At 38.0% G+C, this 16,953-nt stretch overlaps 3 protein-coding genes across 3 annotated transcripts; all 3 read right to left on the minus strand.

Annotated features, from left to right (window-relative positions):
- Positions 1-2,691: 2,691 nt before the first annotated feature.
- On the minus strand, positions 2,692-7,588 carry LOC108881145 (5-hydroxytryptamine receptor 3C). Its single transcript, XM_051077252.1, has 6 exons — positions 7,349-7,588; positions 6,533-6,743; positions 6,071-6,244; positions 5,663-5,951; positions 3,150-3,201; positions 2,692-3,008 (listed from the first exon to the last, which is right to left on the minus strand). The coding sequence occupies exons 1-6, from the start codon at positions 7,460-7,462 to the stop codon at positions 2,733-2,735; spliced, it is 1,116 nt and encodes a 371-aa protein (XP_050933209.1). The 5' UTR covers positions 7,463-7,588; the 3' UTR covers positions 2,692-2,732.
- Positions 7,589-10,773: 3,185 nt separating this feature from the next.
- LOC108881159 (receptor-transporting protein 3-like) lies at positions 10,774-12,499 on the minus strand. The gene is made up of 2 exons (XM_018672985.2): positions 12,122-12,499; positions 10,774-11,299 (listed from the first exon to the last, which is right to left on the minus strand). Exons 1-2 carry the CDS (start codon positions 12,274-12,276, stop codon positions 10,960-10,962), a joined length of 495 nt encoding a protein of 164 aa, XP_018528501.1. The 5' UTR covers positions 12,277-12,499; the 3' UTR covers positions 10,774-10,959.
- Positions 12,500-13,000: 501 nt separating this feature from the next.
- On the minus strand, positions 13,001-14,814 carry si:ch211-276k2.2 (receptor-transporting protein 2). The gene is made up of 2 exons (XM_018672984.2): positions 14,562-14,814; positions 13,001-13,607 (listed from the first exon to the last, which is right to left on the minus strand). Exons 1-2 carry the CDS (start codon positions 14,708-14,710, stop codon positions 13,277-13,279), a joined length of 480 nt encoding a protein of 159 aa, XP_018528500.1. The 5' UTR covers positions 14,711-14,814; the 3' UTR covers positions 13,001-13,276.
- Between the last annotated feature and the right edge of the window lie 2,139 nt (positions 14,815-16,953).

The following is a 16,953-nucleotide window of genomic DNA, read 5'->3' on the forward strand; positions in this document are numbered from 1 at the left end:
CAACTTGCAGGCAGGTTGCACATGACTCAAACAGGATTGTTGCTGACATAGATGCTGTAGGATTCAAGGTAAATAGGACAAAGAGCAATTTCAAACCAAGACAGTACACAGTATTTTATTTGTCTTTGCCTGAGGGTTATGAAATGTTTCACCCTGCTTGGACAGGTAGCTCGTGGCTTGTTTTCAGAGGTTGTTGGGTCTGACTGCAGTACAAGTGACTGAAGTCTCTATGGTTTTTCTCAGGGCTTCGCCACTGCAGAGATAGTTGAAAGCCTTCAATCTAAAGCAAGACAGCTGTGTGATGTTCCAGGTGATACAATCATGTATTCCCAAACATTTTCTTCTTTCTTCCCATTTGTTTTTTTGCTGCTTTCCCCCTTCCTACTCAGTATGGACCAGTGGGCTTGTGGCTGAGGCCCACAGACAATAGAGAAGTTGAAAAGTATTGAGAGACTGGCTAATTCATAATGGCAAAGTATATAATATCAACAGACTTATCTATTATTATATATATTATATATTATTTGAGAAAAATATGGGGTGTTTCATTTCAAAATAACATCTGGTACTTTTGTGAAAAATAAAAGCCAGATTTTGAAAAACATACAATACATAGTCACAGTAAGACACTATTGAACAGGTTAAACATTGTTTTTACTAAGTTAAACATTGTCTATATCATGGTATATATACATTTTATCAGTCTGATTTAGCCTTTTACTGTATATCTCAGCACTTTGTCATTCAACTTTTCATATTGTGTTTTAGACATTAAAGATTTTAGACATATTCCCAAATTAATTCATGTTTTGTCAGTGGTCTGAAAACTTACCACAACTTGCCATATGAATGTTGTCAGGGATTGAGCTTTTTCATTCTATGGATGTAACATATTTATGATTATTAATGATGAATAAAATTCAATTACAGTACACTTAGTTGAAAAATTTTTGCATGTGTATGGCATGAATAGATGTTTGTGTAGCTCATGGACTCACCACTCCTAAAATTCCCACCAGGGTCATATCGATGGATATGTTGAGTGTATCAGAAAAGTTTTTTACAGGTCGCAGTAGTTTTTTAGGAAATAATTCCCTCTGAAGGGCATTAATCAGGGATTCAGGAGTTGGGCTGGTGCAGTTCAATGTTGCAACAAAACCTGAGTTTAAAAAGAGAAGAAATTTAAATTTGTTTGTATTTGCTCAAAAGCTTGGCAGATCTTTCTTTGTATATGTATAGGGATGGGATAACACTTCATGAAGTGGTCAGTGGTCATTAATCCATTTTCAACACTTACATCCACACTTGTCAACTCTAATATGGTCTTTGTGTTACATAATTGTTAACATGAAGTATTAATGTATGCAGCAAAATGCTAATAAAATCACCACCACCAGTTTTTTACTCACTTTCTGTGTTTTTTAGTTTTTTTTTTTTTTTTAGATGCAACAGAAAAGCATGTTATTGTGTCATCTTAGTGAGTCAGTTTACAGAGTTTACAGCTCAGTCATTTTTAGCTATGAGTGGTGGGTTACCATGAAATTTGGGCCACACTGTCTTCCTCCCCTGAGGAAGAACTGTAATAAATTTAGTGATCCTTTACTTGGGTCAGAATTTTAATTTGACCCACTCATTGGTTCATAATATTGGACCTAATATCTGCAAACAGATCACATAATCACAGTATAGTAGCATATAGCATTCCAGTGCTTGTAGCTTTCTTACAATCAAAGTGGAAGTGAAGGTTTTGCAAAGCAGCTCACTTGCTTCTAGCTTTCAACTGATCATCTACCTTTTTTTATTTAATAGATCATCAGAATTGTCATCCTTACCGTGAAGCAGTGAAAAGCAGATGAAGATGAACCCAGCTGTCTTTACCTCTGTCATGTTGCCTGTGTGAGTGCAAATGTTTCCATAACTTAAGAAGAAGAGAATGTCAATAGCCTGAACAAATGGTGCATCTTGTCTCTGATTGGCTAAATTCAGCGTCTCAGGCATTTTTCCATCTGAATTATTTGCATACGTCGAGGTTGTCAAACAAGTCAGCTGTTTTCGTTACATCATTAAAATGCAAATTTTATGTTTTTTTGGAAAAAAATACCTGTTTATTTTGAACAAATATTGTACACACTTAAACATGCAATGAATCTTAATCAGCCCTCACGTTGGTTTTAAACACGCCACAAAAGGATCAAGACAAAAAAAATTGTTTTGAAAAACTTTAATGTGTTAAGGTTGAAACACAGAGGTAATGCTTCTCTCAATTTGCTTATAGGGAAAAAAGCAAGGGAAAGAGCAAGCAGAAGAACTTGTAAGACTCATAAACAGTGTTGTCCTGTTCACTACTAACCCCCAGGGTAGAGTCCAGCTGTAGGTCCAAGTTGTGTAATTAAACCTGTAAATATTTACTGCTTAACTGACAATGCAAGAAAGAAAAAAAAAAAAAAATAGTGGGAATTTCTAGATCCCTCAGATATTGGTTTCAGAGCCTCAGTGCCTGTAAAACTGTAACTGTAAAAAAGATAATTTTAAAGATAAAAAGAAAACAAATAAGATATTAAAACATCACAATAAAAAGTGAAAGGTGTAGTTAGAGGTGTGATGTAACACATTTTAACCAACCCTCAAATTTTTTCTCTATGCCTAGAAATAATTAACAAGAATATGACTTTGCATGTTAACAGATAATAATCTACAAAATCCTCCAAGAATGGAAGAGGACAACAACAAACTCAGGATGTGTTGTTTGACTGCACCCAGACAATGATGATGGTAATGAAGCTGACTGATATGAAAAGGATGTAGAGGATGAACAGCAGGTGGTCTACGACAAAACCCACCTGGACCCACTCCTCTGAGCTCTGGTTTACAACCAGCTGCTGCTCCACCTGAAGGCGGAGAGCCTGGAGGACCCTGCCCAGGCTCCTCAGCTCCTCCAGGGCCTTGTTGTTATTTAGCGATCCTCTCTGCTCTGGAGCCTCGCTGTCCTCTTTCCACCAGGGAGGAGACTTTCATCTCTGTTGCAGCGGAGACACAAGAAGAGGTGATGGCAGCTCTAACTGTTTATACTGACTTTTGCAAAAACGTATGCAGCTTGTGACTGCTTGAAACAGTTTATGTAAAATGACATCTCAGGTCTGACGTGCTACCTTGTGCTGCAGGATTTTGGATGACTGTGCTGTCATCTTGTGGATCTCTGTGCTTTGGTGGAAGCCGTACCAGTCGGCCCAGGATATCAAGAACCAACACTCAGCAGGTTGGTAATGAGAACAGTCTCCAGTAGACTTATTATTATAAAGTTGACTTTACACTTAAAAGCAACTGAATGTGGCTTAATATTGAATTGGTTTAAAGTTCTGGGATCTGTTGGGTTTCTCTCTGTAAATTTTATAAGATAAAGAGTACGGTCTAGACCTGCTCTATATGTACAGTGCCTCGAGATAACTTCTGTTGTGAATTGGCGCTATATAAATAAAAATTGACTTGACTTGACTTAATGAAGTATGCCTTACCACCCCTAAGATGCCAAACAGGGTGAAGCTAATGTTGACATTGGTGGGGGTTAATATATTCACGACAGGTCGAATGGAGTTCGGTTCAAAGACCGGCTGGAGAGCCTCCAGCAGGGAAGCAGTGTCAGGTTGAGAGCAATTCAGCATGAATGGACTGCATGTAGCTACAGAGGAAAGAAGAAGTGTGTTGTTATCATTGTTAAAGGAGTCCTTACACTGGCTGCACCGACTGGTAGCAAATGGCAGCTAATGTCAAACACCAAATTGTACTGTACCATAATGTAATTTAAGTAGCCTGCACAAAGCAGCAATCAGTCTGGATGCTACAGTTAGTCTCTATTAGAAAGTGATGAGACAGGCTGAGCAGACTGGGGCTAGTTGGTTATCATGCTAACTTCAGTTGAAGAAAAGATGTGATAGAACTAGAAGCAAAACATTATTGTTGCTTTCCACCACTGGAGACAGCTAAAAGAATGTAGTTTGATGCTGAACTTGAAATGTTTCTTGTAGGCTGCTAAGTAAACAGCTGTTAATACTAACATTGGCTATGTAGTGATAGCTAAACCTACAAATAGCTCCTTTAATTTAGAGTGAATTTTGACTTCCCCTAAATGTTGAGATACTGCACAGTTGACACACTGTGAGTGATCTGGATCATAACTGTGAGATAGTTAACTTTTGAAAATCAATAACAAGCAGGAGCTCTATATACATATATATATTACTGTACCATGGGAGCTTTACTTACCATGCATGAGCACAGAGATGAGGATGAATAGAAGCTTAGGAGGCTTGACTTTCAGCTGGCTGCACTAAAAATATTAACATTGGGTCAAAAGTGGCTGGCACTGGTGGTGAGAGCTGTCCTGCAAAGTTGTCTTCACAGATTTAAGATGGCAACTACAGTTAAAGATATATCAAAGATATTGTTTTATTTGTTGCCTGAAAACACCAGAATTCCACATTGTCCTGTAATCCAGATGTAAATATAAGATCAAAATGAGAAAGTGTGTATGTTGAAAGTTTTCGACATTGAAAGAAATTCCTTGGTGATTTTTTGTTTTATATTGCAATGCAAATGTAAAGTTGTTAAGTATGTAAATATATGTTTGGCCAGGTTCAACTAAAAGACATCACAGTGAAATAGTATATAGTGATATTTTAAAAAACAATGTGCTTCCAGCTTTGTGGCACAGAGCCCTGACCTCAAACACACCCAAAACCTATAGGACGAATTGGAAGACCGACTATGAGTTCAGCCATATCGGCCAACGGCTGACTTCAGTAACCCCTGCAGCCAGGTTTCAAAATCTTGTGACTGGAAGTCAACATACTTTTGGCAATGTGGTGCACCCCTTGTAAGTGTATCAAATGATTTGTGATCTATGTGTGACTACGCAAATGTTTGATGCTTTGATTTAAAAAAAAAAAAAAAAAGCTTTAATTACCTATGATATTTAATCATTTTTGAGATAAACTTGTCTTCTGTAATATGAATGATTGATATAATAACTGAATATTAAAATTCCGGTTTGTGGTTAAATTTAGGAAAGGCATTAGTTACACACCATCAGAAACATGTATGTGGTTTTCAAGTGAGTTATTGTTTGGATATAAAAGTCTTAACCAACTCAACAGCAGTATTTTTTACATATCTACTTATTTTCATTTATTTGATTGCTAGATTTTGTTTTGAGGGAGCCAGTGATAGCTGATAACTACAATTTCTAATTATGTTATCTTAGCTTAGTTAAGTTAAATAGTTATAGCACTGTGAATGTTAGGATTCAACACTGAGCAACAAAATTATGTTATTATGTTTGAAATAAATGTCAATCAAAAACTGAAAGATTTTTTTTATTTTGTATACAGTGGTTTCCTCCATTTTAAAAGTACACATTATAATACAAAAGGCTAAAACTACATTTAGTTAATGTAGTAGAGTTAATTTAATGTTCAGCAGTAATAATATGACCATTTATTATTCTAAACAGTAGTATATTAACTTTAGAATATAGTGCTGCATAAATGTATTTGCTCCAAGAAAATCATCTAAAACATTACAAAATGATTACGTTTTGATCAAAAATTGAAACATTTAAGTCACTAGCCACATAAATAAATGGAACTCTTCAAAACAGACAGTAGACTAATTATTGTTTGACTGCACCCAGATAATGATGAAGGCAATGAAGCTGACTGATATGAAGAGGATGTAGAGGATGAACAGCAGGCGGTCTATGATGAAACCCACCTGGATCCACTCCTCTGAGCTTTGGCTTCCACCAGACTGCTGCCCCACTTGCAGGCGGATGGCCTGGAGGTCCTTGCCCATGCTCTTCAGCTCCTGCAGGGTCCTGTCCTCCACCACTGGTCCCTTATCCTCCAGAGGCATCTCATCAGTTTTACTGTTTGCCACCACAACACTTTGCTCCACATCTGTTTTTTAAGGACAAAAAGGTTGAATTATTAAAATATCAATCCACACAATATTTACATGTACAGACATTTCTTATGTATACATTTAATCACTGTAAAACTACTAACAAACTGAATACCTGACTCCTTTTTCAGAGGCATGCAAACCAGACGACCCAGAATTTTCAGGACGAGCACTCGGATCCAGCGAGGGACGGGGGAGAAGGTGGTGGAGCTGTACAGCAGGTTGGTGATGAAGATAGTCTCCAGGAGACTGGCCACCATCAGAGCCAGGCAGAGAGAGAAGAACACATCTGACACAGACAGAGAGAGAAAGAGAGGCCAGAATCAATACACACTGTCAAAATGTTGATTTATTGTTTACTGCATATTCAGCAGGGGAACAGCTGCTTATGTTGGTCAAAAATGAAAATCTCTTTGTAACCATTCTGGAAAATCACATGTAAATCACATGTAAATCACATGTAAATCTGAACATCCAGTGCAATTTAAAAGTAACAAACACTTGTGCACTGACAGGTTTCAGGAAAACTCAGAAAATACTCAGAAATATGAATATGCTTAATATGAATAACACTGACTTATGAGAGGAATTGTGTTTCCAGTGATGGGCAGTAGGTCATTCATTATGAGCAGGAAGACGGTGTAGCCCAGGATGAGGGTCATCTTGAAGGAGGAACGGTCCACGGCCTGGGGAGGCAGCAGGAAGCTGAAGAGGTCCACTGTGATGAGGAAGCAGCTGGGGATCAGCAGGTTCACCACATACATGGTCGGGCGGCGCCTCACTCTGATCTGCGGAGGGAAGACGAAACACTTTGTCAGGTACCTCTGTGCTCATTTCTCTGAGAGAACGCCACAAAGACATGTCTGCTAGCTATTAAATGGTGGTTTTATAAGCCAGTTTTATAAAACAATTGACTTAAAATGTTGTCAGCCTGATTGATTTTCATCATAATTCACATTTTACAGTATTTAATTTTTTTTTAATTTTTTTAAGTAAGACAAAGTATCAAATTCATTGGTGGACTTTTACTGGCACCTTATCCATTGTACTGTGAAAAAGCAGACACCCCCTACTACACAAGACAATGAGTATGGTGTTAAGATTTGGCTAGAGGCTGGAGCACCAGAACAGCCAACTGCCAAAAGTCTGCCAGAACTTGAACTTGAATTTCCTGAAATCTGTGGCAAACCACAGGTATGCCACTTTTCTGGGAAGTTTGCCTTCCGCATGCCTCAGATCTCTTTATTTCCCCATACTCCTGGAAAAAGTGGTATTGCTGCCTAACTTTACAGGTCCCACAGTTTCCCCGTATATAACATTGTTTATGCAGTGGAGTCTGTTAAAACAGTCCTGACCTTTTTAAAAAAATTTACAGACAATACAATCAACGTACATGAAATATAAGCTCATCAATATACTCATCATTTTCAAGGTCTGTATTGAATTCATGGGTGGTGATATCCAGCAGCTCCCACTCCCCCATTGTGGTCATAACCATTTTGGACATCTCTGTGATTAGCTCTGCAGTTCTGCCCAGTGTAATCTTTATGTCTTTTGCTGAGGAGAGAAGAATAGAGTAATATATTATCCTGTAAATTTAAGGCTCATCACTGTAAAGATGAGTTTTGCAATAATATTCCTCCCTCTCACGTGTCAAAAAAAGGAAGAGAAAAAAAGTCACATGATACAAGCAGCAAAACACAGTTTGTAACTTTCTGATGTGTTTATACTACGGGTCAATCCATTTTCAATAACCCAGAAGTGAAATTAGCTCATAATACAGCAGATAGGAGTTTATTTAGAGAGCAGCCTTTGGTAAGTGGCTGTGGTATAAGCAAAGTAATACGCAATTTGATATCCCAAAATAGAAAATTGTCTCAGGACAGTTCACCATGCGTTCTTGCCTACATAGGGGACAAAGCTTATTTAATCCTCTTTATATTTACTTTTAATAATTTGGTACAGGCTTTTGTCCAAACTGGCATACAAAAATCTTTAAAGACAGGAAATGAAAATACTGTGAAATGGTCTTACCGAAGTGGAGGTAGGAGTTGAAAGTCAAAGTGCAATTCTGTATGTCGAAGGGGAAGGTGTAGATATCAAGGTTACAGGAGCTGACGATTTTGACCGGTTTAGCATCGTGTACATAACCGTCATTATACAGGTACACGTACGGGACTTCTGGGGCTGTGTTTTGATCCATACTGCAAGACAAGAAACAAGCAGAGTTATGAGTGAAATGTCTGCAAAATGAGAGTGTGGCTCCTTTAGCAAGATCAATAATGTTGAAGAGTCTAACTTTCTCTAATGCTGGCTTCTTTAGAATCAAGAATTCTCTATCCTACAGCTCTTATATTCATGTAGAACAATAAAACCACACTCAGAACTTTTGCTCTTTTAAAGGCTAAGGTTGCCAATATTCTGTACGAGGGGGCTTCAAAAAGTTGAAAAAAAAGGACAGTTGGAAAAAATGGTTTAAGTTTTGATGTTTATTTTTGCGTTGCAACATGCATTTAAAGGTTCATGTTTTGACACGTTAGTACAGGTGCATTGAGATCACAATCCCTGCATATGATTTTTTGCTATGTACTTTTTCCACAAACTTTTTGAAGCCCCCTTGTATTTTTCTATTGTCCACAAGTCACATGAAAGACTAAGAAAAAAAGGAAGAAAAACAATGCCCGATGAAGCCTGATATAGGCTGCAAATACTCACTAGAACACCAAAAGTGTATTAATCTACAGATAGTTGCTGTTTGAGTATCTGCTAAAAGTACAGTAAATACAGTACATGGTTTTATATACATTGTCTGGTATGAGGAGACTCACAATTCATTGATTACAATATCTGGTGTCCAAAATTTGTCTCTGGGGAGAGCGATCTTTTGGGTGCCGCACTCGGCTGAATCCCAGCTGACAAACTCGTTCATCCACCACTAAAACAAACAAACTGGTGTCAGTACACAGAGCAGGTATACCCCCAGTAATATTCACATCATTCCCAAAAAATGATCACACAGTTATTCATATATGGTTTGTCAGTGGCTGAAAAATTAGGATGGATGTTTGCAGTACGTACGTAATTTAGCCAAATGTAAGTGATCAGGAGTTGAGACTTTTCATCCTGGAAGACAAGAGTAGCAACTTTAAGAAGTTAAACCATTTTCAGACTACATGGATCCTAAAATAGAAGTCTCAGTGGAGCTAACTCCTCTGGACTATACACCAAATAATAAATGATGCAATTTATATGCAACTCAGTACACTCTCTAATATACTCCTTGTTGTTATCTACTGAGAACCTAACATACCACTCCTAGAATTCCATACAACGTGAAGTAAGTCATGATTTCGGTGCAGGTTGACATGTTCATGACGGGTCGTATGGCGTTCAGGTTAAAGACTGGAGTCAGAGCCTGCAGCAGGGCAGGTTGGTTTGGCTCAGAGCAGTTAATCGTGAGGGCACTGCACGGAGCTGATGGAAGGAATCAAAGATAATACATCAAGTTATGTTAACATGCTTTGGCTCCTGGGATCTTCAATAAAACAAATCCATTAAAATAGATTGAAAAATAGTTTATGGGTTTTGTCTTAGCTTTCCAATTTAATGCACTGTACTGCAGAGATATTATATGATACATACTGTATACACTCCTCTGCACCTTTTCTGTCTGTGATGGATGCTACCTTGTTGGTGTTGGTGACCTCAGATACTAATATTGTGCTAACCAAACAGCTTACCTGGCATAAGAATAATGACCATAACCAGAGTGGGCTTGACTAATGGAAGGAGCCACTAGAATGAACACAGATTAAAAGCTGTTAGTGAAGGATAAATTATAAGGGAAAAGGTTATCACTTACAAAGGAGATTTATTGCAACTGATGCTGCATTCAGCCTCAGAAATAACACTTTGTAACATACAGAATATGAACTAGAAGAACAATACTTTACCCTCAGTAGTTCAGTGGTATCCTTGGATGCCATGATGTTAAGAGTTAAATCTTAATCTTTCTTGAGTATAAAGATGCCTGGTGAGCACAGAATAATCTTCACATTGCTTTATTATAGGAACATTTGTTTATAATTGTAAGAACAGAGGAGTCATCTGAAAAGACTGCTGAGGTGATCTATGAATGACGTACCAGACAGAAAAGGCATACCTGCTACTTACCTGGGAAACAAACTCTTGTGAGACTAAATCCAGCCAAGGTGACCAAGATATACATAGTGCCACCGGCAAATGATGTGGGAAATGGAAAACTCTGCAAGGCAGCTACTTTTCCATACAAAACAGAGCACAACCACAGTTAATGTTTGGTACCTCAGTGTGTGACTTTCTGATGGTGAAGACTGACCACAGCAGCATCCGCGTCACACTTGCAGAGTCAGATGCAAATTAACAGTGGACACCCTGAGAGAGACAGGTGTCCGCTGATGTCAGACCCCACCTCCCGCCAGCCGACAGTTTTTCATATTGTATTATTGTTGTCCATCAAAATTAAAGAACAACTCTGATCCAATTCATGATGCTTTAATCCACAAACCTCTTTCAAACTTTCTTTATGTTATATAAAAGAACTTAGAGAACTACTATATATGTACATATGTAAATAAGGACACTGCTGAATTTTTTGAAACAGAAAAGACAGAAAAGTGATGTTTGAAATTTTGGGTGGGTGGGTTATTTTTTTTTATCTGTCTCTTGTATTTATATGTGTTTTTGTGCCCTCTAACATACAGTAGGTGATATGGCACTGCCAATAGGAAAAAAACGAGCATTGTAAATCCAATAAATCTTTAGTATGAGATACAGTTTACAGCACATACATCACCAATACATTTAAATTATTAATTATTATCATTAAGTAGAAATTGATTTTTACATTCTTATACATTATATATATGTTAGAGAAAGCAGTACAGTGAAACAGATCAGCTGCCGATCTGGGACAAATATTGCTTTTCTGGTAAATTAATAAAAGGTGGGTTAAAACCAGCAACACTAGAAGGTTTGCCCTCCTGCACAGATGCCGTGGATACATCCCTCGCAGAAATCTGGCTCATGGGGACTTCTAACATCAACCCCCTCGTAATAACTGTTCCCTTCACTCAGGTTCTCATTGTAGCACTTTATTCTTATCTTCTTCACCAGACTTCTCATGAGGGTGGGGATGTGATCTAACATGATGCTGGGATCTTCCATTGGGGCGTCCAAGCATATCTTGCAGCTCTGACGCATTGGCCTCAGTTTGACAGTGCCCCTCCTGCCCATTAGGCGCATGTGGAAAACTACCTTCACTAGGTTTGAAGGCCAGATTCTTTGACACTGGGTGCACTGAAACCTTCAAAGGACAGATGGCACAAATTTCTAAATTATAGCAACTGTACAGGGTGGGCATTAAACAGACTTCAGTCAGAAGGCCTGTCCTTTTTGTTTCACTCAACCACTATTTAAACATGCACTGCATTCATTACTGTACCTTACATATTTCTCATTTGAACCATAACAAGATAGAGCTATGGGCTTCTTACACTGTAGGAGAAATTTGTATAGATAAACAGTATATTTGATTGGTTCAAAATCTGTGAACAGTCACTATCTTTGCTGCAGGAAAACATGTTGATAAAGATTGCATAAATTAACAATTGACAGTTATATGATATTTTTGTTGCATGACAGTGAGATGGTTATGGATGACCTGAATAAGATGGTCATCAGATTTGATAGAAGAAGAGTCGACTCAAGTTATAAAACCATTACCAGGCCCCTTGAATGAAAGACAGTGTTCTGTTACTCTAAGAGTGAGTAATGTTACGGAGGAAGAAATCATGTCATTGGTGGTAGATGTATATCTGTGGAACCAGTACTTGTTTTTCTTCAGGCTAGTTCCTGTTGGTTAATTGAAGAGGTAAGAGAGAAGGGAGAGCTTGCTGACATGGCCTCATCGCCATGTTCTTCTTGACAAAGGAGCTAGAATATCCACTTTGCTGTTCACACTGTTTACCAGCAATGTTACAATGCAAAGTATCATCTTCAGATGAAAAGTAAACACATGCACTCACAAACACATGTATACACACACATAAAACACTCATTAATATACTATATATACACTTTGTATATAAATAATTTACAATAATCAGCAGTGGTCCAGCACACTGACCTTGCACCTGCATTTCTGATGTATTCCTTCCATCTCCACTCTGGCTGCAGGGGTATAACTGAGGAATCAAACTCCAGATGCCAGGTGTGTCCATAGTTGTGCATGAGATCATTTGCTTCAGTCTTGAAGATATGTATCCACTCTGCTTGTGCCATCCTGTCAGTACCAGTGGTAGCTGGTGGCTAAACACACAAATGTCTAGCAGCCGATCTGAACAGCAAACAAACAGCTTGTGACAATGACACAGGCTGTCAGTAAAGAGTCAGGGCAAAATGAAACCTAAATTTAATTTCCTCAAGTTTTAGGTCTAATTATAGTAACATTAAGATAATGGCCAAGGTGGGGCATTACAGGCTTGTGTTACAAGTGCAGATATCAAGTACAAACACTATTAACCTATTACAGAGAAAATTAGCATGTTTGGCAATCTCAAGACAATGCAACTGTTCTTTGTTTATAAGAGTCATTGTTGTATTTGCACTGTTGAATAAATTGTTGTTGAATACAAATGTATGTGTGCACATACACCCACACACACACTACACATAACATACAAACATATACACATACATACACGGACTTACCTATTATGAAAGAAAGTTTTTGAATTGGCCCAATGCACAAGCATCCTCTGTGTAATTGTGAGCTGGTGATTACAGTTGTGTCATTTATTGTTGTCGTATCCAACTGACAGTAATCTTGAAAGCACTGCAGCTGGGTGTTATTGTTCTTGCTTTATTTCTGTAGTGTGCTGAAATGTTTTTACCTGTATGTTGTCACATAGTTGCAAAATGAAGAGTAGATTCTTTACATGTAGTAGTATATAGTGTGAAGTATTACATGCAAAGGTATTTAGGTAGACACAACATACACACCAACTCATTTCAATTATAATTTTTAATAGTTACAATATTTTTTAAGTTACATGCACATGCTTATTCAACAGTGTCTATGTGCTAGAAAGCAATACAATGAAAAAAGATCAGCGAAGGGGAAAGTCCTGATGCAGTTGCTATTTTTGTCAGTGAGAATCTCTGAACAGATCTCAACAGAACAGAAAAACAAAACATCACAATAATAATATTAACATATTTCTTATCTTATATTAACCTTTGATAAATTATTGGAAGGTCAACAGCAATCAGAAAGTTCAGCTCACTCTCTTGTACAGATGCCTTTTTTACATGCCTCACAGTGCTCAGGCTCATGAGGACTTTTAACATCAAACCTCCTGGGATGATGGAAGCCTTTCTCCAGGTCTTCATTGTAGCACTTTATTCTTATCTTCTTCACCAGATTTTTCATGAGGGTGGTGATGTTCTCTGAAATGATGCTGGGATCTTCCATTGGGGCATTGGTGCACATCTTGCAGTTCTGCCGGAAGCGCCTCACTTTGACGGTGCCCTTCCCGTGTATTAGACGCATGTGGAAGACCACCATCACTCGGTTGGAAGGCCAGCTTCTTCGACACTGGGTGCACTGAAATCTTCAAAGGACAGATGGCACATTTTTCCAAATTATAGCAACTGTAATGCTCAATGTGGGCAGTAAACAAATAGTATACCTCAATCAACAGATCTGTCCTTTTTGTCTTTTAGAGCTATGCTACACTTTTAAAAAGATAAAGAGTACCTGCTCCATAACAACTCTATTATTTGCTAGATTTTATTTTTTACATGTGTTTTGTGGCTTCTGTTTACACTGTAAAAGGCCCACATCCCTTCTTCACACACAGAGAAATTAGTATAGATATACAGTATATAACTGGTTCATACAGTATATTTGAACAGCCACTATCTTTGTCGCAGGAAAAGACCAGGAGTAAGAGAGAAGGGAGAACTAGTTGACACTGACACACACACGCACACACACACACACACACACACATATATATACCTCTTCTTGGTGTGGACTTGCATTAACATGATGACAGGTCCCCCTACTTTAACCTCAACCTAATTCTAACCCTAAACCTAAAACCACGCCTTAACCCTAAAATGGCCCTTTGAAGTTGTGGGGACTGGCCTCACTCTGTTCCAATCCTCACTATGTAGCATTTACAAGTACAAATAAAAATACATGCATGCCATAATACCTTAATAATTCTAAGTCTATAAGTCTATAATGTCTATAGGCCCTCTAATGTCCCCTTTCTAGTTAACCTTCTATAAATTTAGAATTTAGTTTTATCTGGTGTGACAGTATCACCTACATATTTTTATTCTCAATTACTCAAACACTTAAAACCAGTTACATAATGCCTACACTAAGGGTGATATTTATCATCAAATGAAAATGCCTGTATTGTACATGTGTTGTGCATCATGTTTGGACAGAGGGGTCCATGAAATGTAAGTGGTAAACCTACAATATATCAGACTGTATATACAGTTTGTATATAGATCATTTACAACAATTGGCAGTAGTCAGGCACACTGACCTTGCACTTGTGTTTCTGATGTATTCCTTCCATCCATACTCTGGTTGCTCTGGTTCAATCGAGGAATTAAACTCCAGATGCCAGGTGTCTCCATGCAGGAGATTATTCGCTTCAGTGTGGAATATATGTGTCCACTCTGCGTGTGCCATCCTGCGTGCCAGAGGTGCTGGTGGCTAAAGACGCAAAGGTCTACCAGCTGATCTGTTCAGTAAACAAACAGCTTATGAGGATGACAACCTGCCCACAGAGAGTTAGAGAAAAATGAAACTTAAGAGTTGGTTTCCTTAAGTTTCAGTTTTGTCACATTAGTGGCATTAAGGCAATGACCACAGTGGGGCATCAGACTTGTGCTGCCAGGGCAGCTGTCGAATATAAACACCACAAGTAACTTAGGTGAGAGAGCTAACAACAACAACAACAACAACAACAACAACAACAACAAACCAAACAAACAAAAACAAAAAACAAAAAACAAAAAACAAAAACAGAAATGTAGTGTGTGTTCGGCAATCTTAAAAAAATGGAAATTCTCTTTGTTTATATGGGTTATTGTGGCCCCTTCTTCTGCCTGGAGTTTATTTTTTACTCTACTGCACACACACAAACATTTTGATTCATGAAGAGTTACTGAGGGACCATGACTGTTTATATGTCTTTCATTTTCCAAAAATAAAAGCACTTCACCAGTGAAGACTATACAGGCTGCAAGCAAAATGGAAACTTATCTCTATGGTTTGGGCAATACTGCTGCCTGCTGAAGCTTTTCTGCCTCACATCACTCAACAGTTCATCTATTTACAGCTATATGAAAGATTCTGGCCACCCATGGGCAGATTTACATATTTCTGGTCAAATGCTTCACCTTGTTTCGCCTGAAAGGTAAAAGGTAGTCTCTTTTCACTTTCACTTTCTTTACTGACTGCAGAACATTTGCATCCTGCAGTTAACTGATATTTAATGGAGTCCATTCTCTCCTCTACATGTGCAATATTTCCTGTGCCACTAGCTGCCCTAAAGCAGCATATTTCCCGCACCATGCTACATTTGGCAAGGTGTTTATTTCATCAAATGTGGCTTCTAATGCACCTTTGGTGATTGTGGCCTAACTTCATCTGTCCACAGAACTTGTTTCCCTATTGTAAAAAACTGACAAACATTAATTTCCATATGGAGAAACATTAAGCTTACTAGAGTTAAAATATGTGATATGTTCATATAACTGTTCTGTAAAAAAAAGAAAAGAAAAAAATGAATATTTTTTATAAGGGATCAAAACTTTAATGTTGCTGTTTATATATCTACCTGTGTACAAGAGTAAATGGTGCTTAACATTAAACAATTAACTCATAAACCTTTAATCTCCTCCAGGAGAACTATCTATGTAGGCACTTGTTGGCTCATCAGTGGCTCATTCTAACGAACCAATAAAAAAAAACATTAAGGTCTGATGGCTCATTTACAGGTCTAATGCTTGAAGGGAGACTAATTCAATTAAGGTGATTTGAAATTTGTTCCTCATCAAGGGCCTGTAGATAATGATGATCAATACTGAATGTAATGAATCACTCAATGTTCAGCCATTAGCTTGATTATTATTAGACTTGTAAAGGTCTTTTCCCTCCCTTCCTGTTGGCCTACAGTCTTCTAAGTGATGAGAAATTAAACTAAGCACACAGTGTTTACCCCTCTGGCATTTGACACAAACATGATTGATCTGAAATTCAAATGAGTAACTTTAATTATTCTAATACAGCTTCATGTAGATTCGAAAGAGAGTATTGGGTTTGTGATGTCTAACTCGCTGGTGTTTTCAGGTTGGCTTATATGTGATATATGGTATAATATTTGTGGGTTGAATAAAAAACAAAACACACAGTGACTTGTACAGTCTTACATGGAGAAACCTGTACATCTTTTCTTTTAATTAGTATGTGGGAGAATTGACATTTTCACAGTGGGAGATTTGAATGGTGTAAAGTTCTCAGTGTTCTTGCTGCTATCAAAGCCAGCCAGAAAGAAGCCTTCATTTGCACCTGAAATCATTGCACATTGTGCTCCTTTTCTCTGGTAAGTGAAACTAAATGAGACATGTTCTGATCAGACTGCAGCTGGAGAGGCCTTGAAAGCAGGAGTTCAGAAATCATGATAAAGACCGTGCTATTTCTTTGAATACCGCCCCGCTGATACTAATCCATGTGGGAGTAAAATGAAGGGGGTGAAATGAAAGAGATGGTGGAGGCAGCACTGACATTTTAGAAGACCGTTATATCAGATACTTTCTTTGTCGGAGACAGAAAAATGTGAATAAAGATCAGAAGCAGGCATTGTGATTCCTCTCACACATCACTGATAAAGACTGAAATACATATGGAGTAGAAGACAGAAGTGGTTT

This window comes from Lates calcarifer, linkage group LG17, assembly GCF_001640805.2.
Source record: "Lates calcarifer isolate ASB-BC8 linkage group LG17, TLL_Latcal_v3, whole genome shotgun sequence".
Taxonomy (NCBI): Eukaryota; Metazoa; Chordata; class Actinopteri; family Centropomidae; genus Lates; species Lates calcarifer.

What these genes read in the sequence shown, in the direction of transcription:
- si:ch211-276k2.2 (XM_018672984.2), bottom strand. Translation starts at nt 14,710, where the DNA reads ATGGCACACGCAGAGTGGACACATATATTCCACACTGAAGCGAATAAT. An exon ending in ATCAGAAACACAAGTGCAAG is followed by an intron (nt 13,608 to 14,561) that starts GTCAGTGTGCCT and finishes TGTCCTTTGAAG; the next exon opens with ATTTCAGTGCACCCAGTGTC.
- LOC108881145 (XM_051077252.1), bottom strand. Translation starts at nt 7,462, where the DNA reads ATGTCCAAAATGGTTATGACCACAATGGGGGAGTGGGAGCTGCTGGAT. An exon ending in AAACACAATTCCTCTCATAA is followed by an intron (nt 6,245 to 6,532) that starts GTCAGTGTTATT and finishes TGTCTGTGTCAG; the next exon opens with ATGTGTTCTTCTCTCTCTGC. An exon ending in CCAAAATCCTGCAGCACAAG is followed by an intron (nt 3,009 to 3,149) that starts GTAGCACGTCAG and finishes CAGAGATGAAAG; the next exon opens with TCTCCTCCCTGGTGGAAAGA.
- LOC108881159 (XM_018672985.2), bottom strand. Translation starts at nt 12,276, where the DNA reads ATGGCACAAGCAGAGTGGATACATATCTTCAAGACTGAAGCAAATGAT. An exon ending in ATCAGAAATGCAGGTGCAAG is followed by an intron (nt 11,300 to 12,121) that starts GTCAGTGTGCTG and finishes TGTCCTTTGAAG; the next exon opens with GTTTCAGTGCACCCAGTGTC.